Source organism: Blennius ocellaris (assembly GCF_963422515.1).
Source record: "Blennius ocellaris genome assembly, chromosome: 21".
NCBI classification, from domain to species: Eukaryota; Metazoa; Chordata; class Actinopteri; order Blenniiformes; family Blenniidae; genus Blennius; species Blennius ocellaris.
In genome coordinates, this window is record NC_137670.1 from 14,651,034 (window position 1) to 14,665,477 (window position 14,444).

Sequence of the window (14,444 nt, forward strand, 5' to 3'; positions counted from 1 at the left end):
TCATTTGAACAGCGTGTATAACCTGGAGAGAATTTAAGTTACATGGATTATTATTTGATAGGTTTTCACTTGTTTTTTTCTAGAAACCAGCTATGAGTCACTGTTGCCAATCAAGTCGTTCTCCTCATTGTAGAAAAACTCTCACAAGGTAAAGAGTTGGAGACCTGCGGTATGAAGACATGGATCCTTCAAAGTAAAAAGCGTTGCAATGTATTCAGCTTCTTTTCATACCTTCAGCGGAATGCAGTCTCCTTTTATTTGATGCGAAATGAAATAACACCAGGAATGTCAAGAATGTCGACACTGATTCAATCAATAGGCAATACTTGTGTAGCAAGCACCAGAGAATATGAAAACAAAAAACCAACTAAGGACTGTAATTCCACTTGAACTTTAATCAAAATAACATTTATTATTTAGACAGCAACATAACAAAAATATCCCACAGTACCATAATGCAAAGCAGTTTTTATTTTACATTAAAAGCTGTTCATGGTCTGTGTCGAATGTCTGAGATCAATGCGTCCTTCAAAGTTCAGACCTGCAAATGACTTTGGTGCTTATATTCAAGTTCTGAAACTTAGTTTTTCCATTTAGTCATAGTGAGAAAGTGTAAAAATACTTTATTCACATTGTCGTAATTCTATCGAAGTCCCTCGGTTACATTCATGGTTCAACACTGAGTTTACTTTTTAAAAACAGACAAGGTGTGCGTTTATTGTCGTAGACCAGTACTTGTAAGAGGTCACTGATTGTAAAAGTTCAAATGCAAAAGACATCTTAGATGCTTGACAGCAAAATAGATCATGTATTGACTGAATTACCCTGCAATGGTCATTTTTAAATACTTTATATTCACATCTGTGGAAAGTTTCCATCCCTCACTGCTGAAGCGTTGCTATGTAAAGACCTTTTTAACATTTCTCACCCATTCAAATTCTTTAAATAAGCTCGAGCTCCTTTACAGTGACTGAAAGTGCATTTTTTTTTTTTTTTTTTTAAACATCCTGAGGGCCAAAAAAACTGCACAGAGCCTGAATGTCTTGGCAGTAGAGATTTGGGCGACTGTGCTCCCTGTTCTCCTCACTAATAGCAACACCGCGTCTTTATAATGTTTGTGTTTTTGCAGCTGTACACCAGACGAGAAACGCACGCTGTAGTTCTTGACACTGCACAGACAAGCTGCCACACTATTAAAGAGGTTGGAGTGCGTGAATCGCAACTGTGCGACCTGACATCTTCGGGTTCGACGTTTGTCTTCAAGCCTCTCTCTTGACGTGGGACGAGCTGTTTGCGGGGAGCTCCGTCTGGATGGTGAAGATCTTCTCGCCGACCACCTCCAGCGAGCTCTCCCCGTGCGACGAGCTGGAGGAGGCGCCCTTCTCCGGCGACGGCTGCTCCAGGCGGTTCCCCTCGTCGGGCTTCAGGATGTCCTCTCTGCTCTGGGGCTTGACGAACTGCACGCTCAGCCTGGGCGCCGCCATGGCGCCGACCTGCTGGTTGTGTTTCCGGATGCAGTGGGAGAGCGTGGAGACGCAGCTCTTCTTGAAGTTCTCGTTCATGAAGGCGTACACGATGGGGTTGTTGAAGCTGTTGAAGAAGCCGATGGCCTGGACGACGGCCAAGATCATGTTGAGCGTGACGCCGTCGTATTTCTTCTCCAGCTCATCTGGGGAGAGAAACAAGAGCACAGCATCTTCGAAATGAAGCACGACACCGAGACCTCACAATTCCTATTTGTCGTCTTTTAATGCAGTTGGGTTTATTTATTTAGTTTGTTCCTGAAGCAAAACAAATACCCTAAATGTAATTCTCTTACCCTCACATCTGACTGCTGTTACAGAACAGACCCAACATACACAAACGTCTTTAAATGTTCATAATTTAGGTTCACAAACGAGGAAAAATATGCTTCAGTGATATTCACATTCTAGTCGGCTTTTATCTTGTCTAATGATTTAAAGCCCAGCATGACAATCTGTGGTAGCTGATGTTTATCCACCTAAATCATCATCACCCCTGCTCTGTAGGGTATTTTTATCTATGACTATCAGAAAGGCCATTTATACATTTATTACTACTATAAGTGAATTCTTGGCGTAAATCAAAACAAACTTGCACCATCCTACGAAGTAAAAAGAGTATGCGAGGGTTAATTTGTGCTTTAATACACCTGGCAATACTTACAATACTCAAAGAGCATATGGACTGTGTGGAATGGGGCCCAGCAAATGGTAAACAGCAGGACGATGGTCACCATCATTTTAACCGCTCTTTTCTTTTTCCTATGAGAGGAAGAAAAACATCACAAATGTGAACAAAAATATAGATGAAGGTATTTTGTGTCACAGCAAGTAGAAAATATTCATTTCATTCAATTGAATTCTGCCTGCTGTTTCACCTTTTTTTTTTTTTTTTTTGAAGATGCTGAAATAAAACAGCAGTGCAAGACTAATGGGACAAAATGTGGAAAAAATGTACGTTTTCTGGTTTAGTTTCGCTCATTGAGCGTGCAGGAATAACTCCCCTACCGTGTCAGACGGGGCGGGGGAAAAAAATCGTTTCAATTTTTTTGAACAGGTTGGAACGCCGTTCTCATGTTAAAAAGATAGGAGTCATATCTTATTCAAATCTAAGCCCCCATAATCGTGGAAGGTTTTTGTCACGGCATAATTATTGTTTTGTAATATCACATTTTAAAAATAAAAGTTTTATATAAACCCGACAGTGATTACACATAATTTGAGACAATTAATTTGAATTAATACATTTGAAGCTCTGTAAAGTGGCAGGTGGTGTCATTTAAGAAGTTCAACAGCACTTGACAAAACTTTGAAAAGTTAAAAAAAATTAAAATAAATGCCTTGAAAGATTTTCTGAATACAAAAGCAAAGAATATTTTAATGTCGTCAAAAAGTGGACAATTAACGTCAAGATATCGCCTTGAAGTACTTTTCAAGTTGATTGAACTCTGAATCTAATGAATAACAAACAGCTGCTTCATGTCAAGCGTTTTGTTTTGTCTTTTTAAAGAAAAAACTTAAATCTCAACTCATAATAACTCCAATGTGAAAAATGTGAAAGGAATGATGATTTATAATTCTAATAAACCCTATTTTTGTTCACAATGGAACACTGACAAGGGATACATTTTTTAAATCAAGACATTTTTGCAATTAATTAACAAAATAAGCTTTCATGAGTTTCATGACTCAATGATATACAACAGTATAGATGGATTCTTACACATTTCCAAAACTGTTGGCACAAGACTGATTACTTGTGCAGCCAACCATCTTCTTGTTTAGAAAGTCTGTAAATATCTGGCAAAGCAGGGTTTGTTTTTTCTTTGTTTTTTTTTCTACCAATTTTTCTGCCTCGTTTTGTTCGAGTCCTGAGTTTTCTTTCTGGGGTTTCCATTTCCGACGCACCGGAAGCTTTCAGACAGCACACCAGGGAGTTCAGCAGCCAGACTCTCCTTCTCTAACGTCATGCTGTTGTCACGGACAAGAGGTGGTCTGACATGAATGAAATATCCAAGGTCTTCCTTGACAGAGATGCCTGGGTGGTGTGTGCCCTTTACTTTCACAGTCATGCTCCGGATGCGCCACGGTGCAAGAAATGTTCCCTATTGAAGCGTGAGCTGGTTCCAAGCTCGCTCACAAATCAGTTTTCCATTCCACCAAGAACAGTTGGTGCTGTTTCTGAACTGGTGACTTGTCCTGATTGTCTTTAAAAGCCGTCTTTAAAGGCTTTACAATCTTATGTTGAAGAACTTTTTCTTTTCTTATCTTCAATCATCTCATATGTTTCGTATGATCTGGTTAATGAGATTCAAGAATATGTTGGGGTTTTTTTTTCAAACTGTCAAACTGTTTTTTTCTGTTGTTTTTCCTCCTGCATTCCTGTCACCGCCACATCTGCATAACCAACTCTATCCCCTCCGCGATCCTTCCTTATTCGGCAAGATGACCCCGATGTTTCAGTGGAAATCTTCCTCTTTCTCCTCCCTGCCTGTTTTAATCCAGAAGCACCAGCAAAAAGACCCTGGAGGATTCTTCACATTTCACATCTTCACTGACCTTTGTGCTTAATAAAGGACCTTTAGATCAATGGATTGTAATCGCAAAGTCTCTATTGTCAACCTCAGTTAAAGATCTTGTCAATTGATCCGAGTTTAATTTGCTTTACCTGTTGCCTGTAGAAAACCAACAGCCAAGCGGCCAGGCGAAGAGAGTCAACATGCTTCTTCTGCTTCTTCGATCGGGTAAGATTTCATCCAACACAGGTCTTGCAATGACTTCTTTTTTTTTTTTTCTTCCAAAATCGATGTCATTCACCTAGATATGTGAAGACCAATTACCAAAAGAGACGCAAATATACGCCGAGAGAAATTCTAAGTGTTTTATGTTCCCTCAGATCATCATCAGTGACCGGGAGGAATTACGATTCCATTAAGCTCCAGCCGCCCTGGACGTTCAGCGTACCTGGAAATCTTGCTGATCTCCCTGTGGTTCATGGTGTTGAGGACCGAGGCGTCACCCACTCTCTTGCGGATCCACAGCTCGATGCCAATGCGCGTGTAGAGGAACAGCATGGCTGCCAGGGGGAGCACGAACAGAGCCACCATGATGAAGGTGGTGTAGACCTGCCGGTGGGCCTGAGACCGCCAGCTCTCCTGACAGCACACGTGGGAGTGGTCGTACAGGAAATCGTACTTCACCTGAGGAAACACGATGCAGGACAGGCTCAAGTTCCCCGACCAACACTTAAAGTTCCTACGGCAGCAAGTGATGTAGTGCATCTGTATAGAATCTGTAGGTATTCGAGATATAAAAGCACAACATAACAGACACTGAGCACACGTATGCGAGGGGCGTCCACTTAACCTTACCTCCAGTCAAGTACTGCTGTACATGTGCTCCACTGTGAATAGTGATGTCTTTTGTGTTTATGTTTGTATCAAGGTTTCATTCAGCGAGTGCATTCTTTATCTCGGCTGCCAGACAATTGAGCAAACACCTCATTGTATTTTCCGTTATTCAAACGGTCTGTTTCCACTCCCATCAAAATGGGGGTTGCATTTCTTTTGCTTGCGTTACACTGGAGTCGCAACTTGGAAACAGGTTGTCCACAATTGCTCATTTATTAACTCAGGAGGAAGTGCATATCAATATAAGTACACATTCTTCTAAATATGTTGACACTTCCTCTTCGATGTGTTTTTTTTTTTTTTCTCCCAGGATGAAGTCACTCTCACTGTCGGTGTGTTCTGATTGGCTGCTCTGTGTTATCCATTCTAAGTGATGGGATCGACTCGCCCACCCCGCTGTGGATAAATGGAATCGAAGATGTGTTTGATATTTCAGAAAGAGACGTGACGTTTCCGATAGAGTGTTCTTGTTGTTTTACACTCAGCATTTGTTGAATAGTTTAAACGTGTTGAGGAATACGATGTTCAATAGAACAATGTATCTAGAGGTTTGAGAAGCGAACGTGGGAATGGAAGATCCCAGGTTTGATCCCCCGCAGCGCACAGGTCACCACTATGGGTCCCTGAGCCTGACCTTTGACCCCCACTGTAATGTGGCTACTGACTTATTTAATTCTGCAATTTGTTTCGATGATTTGTACCCCCCCCCACGTTTCACTCTTGTTATCCCTGTGACCTCATCATATGAATGCACACTGGTTAACAAGCCATATTATTATTATTGTAAATATTATCAATATTATTGTTATTAATATTATATCAGTACAGCTGACTTGTTACTGCAGGATCTTGACATAATTTTTTCTCTTCATTGGGCTTTTGTATTGCCTCTTATGGTTGACCTGGCGGGTGAATTCAGCAGGCTCTCAAAGTTAAAGGCTGTGCTGTTAATGCATTTCACGCCTTTATTTTGAAGATGGACAAACTGTCTGTTACAGGACACTTTGTAAAGTCCTTACCTCCACCTGCTGCACAAACAGCATCGGTGATCCCACTATCACTGAAGCAATCCACACGAGCCCTGCAGGGTTCAGCAGATAAAACAGAAAGGTTTTTTTTTTTTTTCACAGACGTGTACATTCTGCAGCGTCTCCGTGAGCCAGTAGACACAGTTGTTGCCATAGCGCTTCAAAGACAGCTGCGTTCATGTGCGTATCATCAATCAGCAGACACAGCAGCTGCATAATTAATTATTCTCTTGTGTAATTAACAGGCTTTCAACCCTGTGGAGTTTCAACACGCTCCCGCCATAGTTCATTCTACTTCCACAGTGAAGAAAGCGACGTATGCAGAGTGCATGCTGGAGGATCCAATGTCGACGTCATTAGATATCACTTCTGATTCGGTCATTTTTTTTTGGGTCACTGAAATATCCACATTTTGCGTCTTCATTGCATTCGAAGCACAATTAAAAAAATTTTTTTTCATTTCTTAATTTCTTTCTGTACATTTGATCTTTTTTTTCAGTTGAATTACATTCAATTAGTTTCAATGAAACACATGCCTGGGCTCATCTGGAAGTTGAACATCTCACCTGGAGCAAATATTACATAATACTTTCAGACACTGTCAAGTCAATCCACTGGGAGGAAAACTGCGACCAAAGCACCTCGTGATAAAAACAATGCAAATGGTACATTTAGCTGGGAACAATATAAACAGCTGAATATGTTGAGGCTCTGACAACATGAGGAGTGTAAAGATGCCGAAACTCTAATTAATTTACATTTATGAGTTGTAGAAAGGACAAAAGAATGACAAATGTCATCCTGCAGGCATGACTCATGTATATTTCCATTAATGCAGGATAAGGTTTCATCCACCACTATACATCTCCACACATGAACCGTGTATCTTTACTACACAATACTTGCATTCACTTAATTCTAATCATCCATACTTTATTCCAGTATGTGAATATGGACAAATTCACGAGAGTTAAAATACTGCTTCGGTACATGTTGGACATCAGTGTATTTAATTAATCCTGAACACAGAGGTTTGCACTGTTAAAAGCACAGTGACCTATGCATGTGAACACATATTACCTAGCATTTTATATGCTCTTCTGGACGAGTACTGCCTCCTCATCTTCAGCGGGAAGACAATTCCCTGGTAGCGCTCGATGGCAATGCAGGTCATTGTGAGGATACCCGTCACGATGGCTGTCGTTTGCACAAAGGGAACAGTCTTGCAAACAACAACTCCTGCAAGAAAATGTATTTAAAAAAAACAAAAAATAGAGGAATTTAACAGCAGATCAAATGAGGTACCTGCTGATGTTCCTCATCATGAAATGACATAACAACCAAGAGTGACTACACAATAGCAACCACACATGTTTCACAGATAATCAGGTGCAGACTGGGTACCCACACGTTAAAGTGCCCCTCCCGAGCTAATTGTGAGCTCACTGCAGAGGAGGCAAATGCTTTGAGGCAGAGGAAATCTTGCCATGGAGCAGGCAGTTTGTCTCATTCACTGGTCACACTGCTGAGAGCTGCTGTGGAAACGCCACTCTAACGTTTGTCTAAAATCAGCTGGAGGCTTCAACGGTTAATAGAACATTCACTCAAATCTTGGCGGATTGACGAAATTAACTGTAAAGTGTCGATATGAAGACACACTATTGCATGCTAATTATTCAAACCAAACTATTCCATTAAAATGACACAAATTATTTCATCATTTCCAGTGAAAAATAGAATTGAGCCCCTCTAAAAAGATTACCTAAACATTATTAAATACTTCTGCCCTCCGATACAATGTGTAATTTTCAAAATGACACTACATCTGGAGACTGCATCATGCACACTGATTTACTGTATTAACACTGTAAGAATAAAAAAAAAGGCTTCAAAATCTACATAATTTACTGGTTAAAAAAAATAAAACCCTCCTGTTCTGTGTTTTTTCCCCCCACTGTTGCATAATCATGCATACTTCCATAATCACATTTTGGAAAGAAAGAAATATGACTTGAGCATCACAAACTTGTATGAACTCACAGAGAACAAACAACCTGTGAAAATCCAAAGTGAAAACACGTGAAGAAAGATCTTTTAGTGTCACACATTCTGCTTTCCATCACTTCTGTGTGTGCGTGTGTGTGTGTGTGTGTGTGTGGGGGGGGGGGGGGGCAATTCTTCCGGTAATTCTGCATCAAATAATTGATTTTTCTTCTTCCTCTGTCAGAGACATTATCCATCACTTGCAGGCATCTGCTCCAGCTGTGCTTCCACTTTTCCACTGGAGTCCATGGTTTCTGAAACTAATTGCTCCGCTTGTGCGCTTGCACGTGTAAAATAAGTCAGCTCTATTAACCGCCATGCATCATTGAAGCATGTTGCGTGTTTCATTTTCAATAATAAGTTACTGACTTTTTTTTTTCTTTTCTTTTTTTTTTGCAGGCTGCGCTGCATCATTAACTCTCACGCGAGTGAAATTAATTCACAAGTCAACATATGTGCGTGCTTTTCTTCCATGCACATGGTTTAAAACGTAAAAAAAAAAAAAAAGAGAGAGAGAGAAGGGGGGGGGGGGGGGGGAGTGAGACCCACCTCCGAACCACTCCGAGGAGATGTTCTGCAGCAGGGTGAAGGGGATGCAGAAGAAAGTGATGAGCAGGTCGCTCACCGCCAGCGAGCAGATGAAGATGTCCGTCGCCGTCTGGACCGCGCGCTTCTTCACCACGATGTAGATGACCAGACTGTTGCCGGCCAGGGCCAGCACGAAGATCACCACGTACAGGATCACGAAGGTGGCCTTGGCGCTGTACGGCAACTCGGGGATGTAGACGAGCGGCTTGATGTTGTAGATCTTGACGAACTCCTGGCGGCTCAGGTTGTAGAAGTGGAGCATCTCCTGCAGCTCCTCCGGGGTGATTTTGGAGGCGCCCTGGCCGGAGTGCGTGGAGGCGGCCGCCATCCCGGTCCCAAAGCCCCCGAGAGGTCCACTGTGAGAGGGCTCAGAGCTGGAAGCTGCTGCTCTCCATCCTGCAGGTGCATGTGTGGACAGTGGCACCGCCAGAATTCAATGTCATAGTGAGCACCACCACGCCCCCCCCCCCCCCCCCCGCCCCTTCTCACTCTCTCCGGCTGCAGCTGCATTAAAAAGCGGCGGCTGCTATTACGGCAACTTCTGGGCCAACTTCTTTGCCAAACCAAGGGCTGGAACAGTCCTGGGCTTTTTTGCACTATGTCAGTAAAGGTTGTTTTAATTGCAGATGTTTTAGCTTAAAGCTGCCCATTATTACTATTATTATTGTTGTGATCATCATTATTATTATGAGTAGTAGTAGTCAAGGTAGTTGTAGTAATAATTTAAGCCTGGGGTTTTCAACACTTGATGGTCGCATAAAAAAACACTCTTGAAAACAAATTAAGTGTTAAACCAAAAAAGGAAGAGCAAAACCAAATATCAAATTATTTACACACTGAGGAAGAAAAAATACAGGAAGCGCTTTACAGTTTTTTGTTTTTTTACTTTTTAAATACCACAATTGTTGTTTCAATGCTGCAATGCATTTTTTCCTCACAAATTGGACTTGATTTCACGTTGAATTGCAGCTCATGGGTCAGCACGGGCCAGACAGGTGGCTCCCACGGGCCGCCAGTTGAAGACTCCTGCTCTGTAGGGCTCAGAAGGGGAGAATAAGGTGGCAGAAAATCAGATCCTGCAGTGTATCTGCTCAGGTTGTGTGTCACTCTTTGTCCTGCTTCTTTCATTGTCATTCCATGAATCATCACATTATCAATGACATCCATTCTGAACAGCTACAGTAATGCAGTTTCGCAGCAGGTTTTATAGTGTGCAGTTCATTGGAAAAAGTGTTTTCAGCTTTGACCTGTTGTGTCTTACTGTAATTGAGACCAATGTGTTGGACCAGAGTCCGAATTCTGCCTCCAAGTGTTCACTTTTTGAAAAATGTGTACTCTGATTGAAAGTGTGTTTAAATGAGCAAAATATTTGTCCCATATTTTGCAAAAAGAAAAAAAAAATGCTTTATTTTATTAAGAAAAGGCTGGAATACAGTGATTCACAGTAAATTTGCTGCAATGAAAACAGTCATTATCTGTGAAACCAACGGCTTATAGTAGTTGGAAATCAGCTGGTGGCCCTCGAGGTATGAGGAGTGCGTTTGGCCCGGCTGGACCTTCTGACGCAAGCGTGGAACAGAATTATCCCTGGCTTAAATGAGATTATAGTGAAAGGCACTGCTATCCACTCGAATCACCATCGCTGTGAGCCCATGTGCAGGGCGACCGAACCCAAACATTCAGAAACATTTAGCTTTCTCATCATCACTCGGGTGGTGCCCACTATTCCTTCTTGTCGGAATAGATGCACAAGAAGACAAATTATAGCTTAATATATTGTAAATAAAGGCAGGCTCTCTTTTTCTTTTCTTTCCAACAGAATGAATGTGTCTCTCAATGGATTGTAAGAGTGAATGAAACTGTGTGTGTATGTCCATCAATCAGTGTTGCTCTGTGTTGAAATGGTGACTTGACTCAATCGTTTACTCAGTGCAAACTAAGAGCTGCTCCACCCCCCACTCTTAACTAAAATTTAGACAAATACGTCTTGGAAATACGGCTGTCTTTAAAAACAGTTACTCCACAGAAATCATATTTCTTTTGCACAAAGTTCCCCACCTGGAGAAAAGATTCAATATCAATCAATTTCTCTGGTTTTAGTGTGCGACAGAAGCATTTTCAGTAGGTCCTTGAAGATGAACTGTTAAATGTTCCTTCCACTTATCACTCAACCACAGCAACTTATTCAACAATTCTAAAAGAAATAGAGAACAAAATATTGATCCTCCCTCTTTCGTCCCACTTTCAGCAAACTATAATCTTCAAAGTCCTGTTGTGAACAAATGTGAATGTACAAGTTTTGATGCTATAACATTATAATGTCCCAACGTTTTTGGTATTGGACCTTAATGTCTGTTGAGTTTGCGCTGAACTTTTCTTTCTTTCTGCCTGTTTTCAGGTTCCGAGAGTTTCTAAAAGTTGCGATGAGACGCATAGGTTTCATCAGGCTCCACTCAAGTGGAACCAGTTCCCACTTTCATTACATTGGGCAAACACAGTCTCTATATTAAAAATCTGTATTAAACCTGTCCTGTTTGATAAAGCTTAGAGTTCTGTCTGGTTCAGGTCTTATTTTCCTCTTATCACCAGTTTCTGCTCTCTCTCCTGCCCTCCTCTCTGAACCTGGAATCTGCACCATAACCATCACTTTGCTATCTGCTGTCTGTTGTTCTCTGTGATATCCTTTCTTCTCTCTATATCCTCTAATCACAATCAGTAATCAGAAAGCCACAACCTATGTCGGGATCTGATTGAGGTTTCTTACTGGTGAGAAACAGGTGTCATGAAATTGACATGACATAGCTCTGTTCTATCAGGCACTGATTAAACAAACAATATTGAACTGAAAAATCACATGGAAATCAGAAATTCCTCTGTTGGAATGAGGAAGGAGGAACATTTTTATGTTCTTCATATATGTTGAATCCTCTCAAGATTCTAATTTCCAGTCCAATTTACTTTATCCTTCAGCTATAGTTCTGAATATTAGTCTTTTACTTTTTTTTTTTTAAATAGTTCTAAAAAGTTTTCCCTTTCATAGCGAATGTGGGGAAACATGTTGCATGTAAACGTTCTAAGCCTAAAATCCTGAGGATTTCCAAACTGATATGGAGGAGTTCTAATAAAATACACAGTAAATGTACCCATGTAAAGACTGATGGGGTAAAGGAGATCCTCATGGTTGAAGCATCCTGCTTTGCAATATTTCTTTCTTGGCTCATGTTTTCCAAAAAATGAAAATAAATTAACATTATCACAACTGTAATGAAGTGCAACCTTGCCTTACCTTGCTGCTGAGCTTGACCCTGGGTTTTGGAATATACAAACGTGCATTATTCATTTCAAGTATTATAATGTTGGAAAATGCACCTTACAGCTGTGTGGGAGTTTTCCCATGGTGCAATATTTCTTGGTCATTTCTGATAGAATTAATTATTGAATAATTGTGTTTTGAATAACCTTGTTGCTTGTCTGTGGTTGGTGATAGTCTTTATTCTTTATTATAAACATGTGTTGTTTTTTTATGAAACAGATTTGATGGCTTTTAGCACATCACACTGACTTATTGACTGGAATATTTCTGGACTTACTTGTTTTGGTTGCTATGTATGTATGTATTTGGGGTAAATCTATGTGGTTTTAATTACTCCTTCGTGTCTTTTAGGTTTAAAAGTTATACCTCCATTTGAATTATCTTCAAGATGAAACAAATACTTCCAGATGGGTATCCAGATGCTAGTGTGTCTGCAAAATGACCAATATCTTGCTCAACTATGGTCCAGGACAACAGCAATCTAGTTCTTCTTTAATTATTTTTGTAATTTATTCACCCTGATAAGCCACTTTACATGCAATTTTGTAAAAGTGCATACTTGATCCTTGTTACTAGATGCGTCATCAAAGGGGTTAAAAAGACGGCACTCATATCAGTGATGTGGCAGGAGCTGATGGCAGGCAAGTTTTCCACTGGGAGCAGACTAAAGGCTAAAGGCTGTGATCTGCTCTCAAGGAGGGACGATCACGCAGAAGAAAAAACGTGATGCTGAATGACGTGAGGCGTATGCTGATGCATACAAAGTAAGACCAGATCTACAATTGGTGTATCCAAGAACATGAAGCAGCGAACATCACATAACCCAAACGGACAATCTGATAATAGAGAGAGAAAGAGAGAGAACTTTGACTAAAATGTGAACGTCACACTCAATGCTTTTAAGGCGTTGAATGAATCATCCGGTGGTAATGTCAGCAGGGTATTTTAACAGCTTTGTTATCATTATATACAAAAGAAATAACAAGCTCACAGAAGCATGAATTAAATTTTTTTTCATAATAATCACAGACATTATGTGATGTGATGCACTGACTCAACTTGCTATTTTCTCCTGGCAAAGCTCTCCACTTTCTTCAAAGCTACAGGTCAGTTTATTATGTACCTGTTCTTCCTTTACTTTTAGCCCCCCCCCCCCCCCCCCCTTTTTTTTTTTTAACAAACATAACTTTATCCAGCTGTATTTAAACAGCCAAAACGATTCAGATATTCATCCTTCATGTGGAAGTTGTTACCGGAGGTCAATATCATTCAAAACAAATGACAATTGAGTGTAGCTACAGGACATTTCAGTTGTTGTTGGTTTTTTTTTCTGTGATTCACTTTCTGCGATCACTGAACACATGTTGACCTTTTTCACCAATGGTTAAAAAAAAAAATGCCAGCAATATAATATAGTATTCTGAACAATGTGCTCAGCAGCTCAAGCATCAAAGTTGTTTGAGTGTGTTTGGCCTTGGAGATTGACTCCCAGGCTACACGAGACTAACCTACTTATTGTCTGTGAAGTTGCTTTAAAGCAAGGAAAGTTTCAGTATACTCCCGCTCTAGCTAAAGATGTTCTTTTGAAGCTAATGTAGCTAAATAAATGAATCTTTTATCTGGGAAATAAAAGGAAAAAAGCTATTCTTGCAGCCAACAACTTGTAGAAACTGATGTAATACTGGCAAATAATCACTAATGAGTTTTCATATCTGATACTTGTCATAATGACTAGATGTAAAGTTGACCTGATAAAGCGTTTGTCTTAAATTCATCCTTCTGTCATCATAAAGACGTGTTTTTTATAAACTGTCAACATCACTTTACAGCCAAAGTTGATAAGCTCGCAAGGCTACATAACACACCACTGATGCTAATGTTTGTGTCTACAATTTCAGGTGGACGCATGTCTGGAATCCTACTACTGGTGAAGGTCAGGGAGAAATACCAGCAGACCGCTTTTTAGGATTGTAACTATCAACCCAGACTGTTTTCTTTTTCACAATAACACCAGTTGAAGACAACATACAGCATTTGATGGTCAGGTGTCGGTTGCCTTACTCTCCTTTCACCCACCGACTTATTAAGAGTTCAAATGATTAGGTAATATTAGAGGAACTAACTTCAAGCTGCTTTGTTGAAAGAGAGGGGGGGAAAAAAAAAGAAAAAATGCTGTCCTTCGTGTGCCAGCACACAACATGCCATTGTTTAGATCCTGTTTCTTAGCAACAAAAGCAACACAGAGCATCGAGTACCAAAGGAGTTTAGCTGCAGCCTGTTTTCACAGGTAAGTCTTCATGTTTATTTATTATTCTATATATCTACAATTGTTTTCTCTTTTTTTTTGTACATTTTGTCTCCACCTAGAAAAACAAAAAAAACATCCATTTGTTGAGAAAGTTTCTCTTATGCTTCTTTGTGGCGTGCACTCACAACTTTTACACCCAAACTGTTTAATATTAAGGCTATTTGCGTCACATCACATTATTGGGAGATCATGCTCGACAGGTTTTCGTTACTTCCCCCAGATTGGAGCCGA

At 40.4% G+C, this 14,444-nt stretch overlaps 1 protein-coding gene across 1 annotated transcript; it reads right to left on the minus strand.

Annotated features, from left to right (window-relative positions):
• Positions 1-1,259: 1,259 nt before the first annotated feature.
• On the minus strand, positions 1,260-8,920 carry qrfprb (pyroglutamylated RFamide peptide receptor b; the record flags this gene model as incomplete). Its single annotated transcript, XM_080517471.1, has 6 exons — positions 1,260-1,669; positions 2,188-2,285; positions 4,488-4,723; positions 5,953-6,014; positions 7,042-7,200; positions 8,554-8,920. 6 exons carry the CDS (start codon positions 8,918-8,920, stop codon positions 1,260-1,262), a joined length of 1,332 nt encoding a protein of 443 aa, XP_080373597.1.
• Between the last annotated feature and the right edge of the window lie 5,524 nt (positions 8,921-14,444).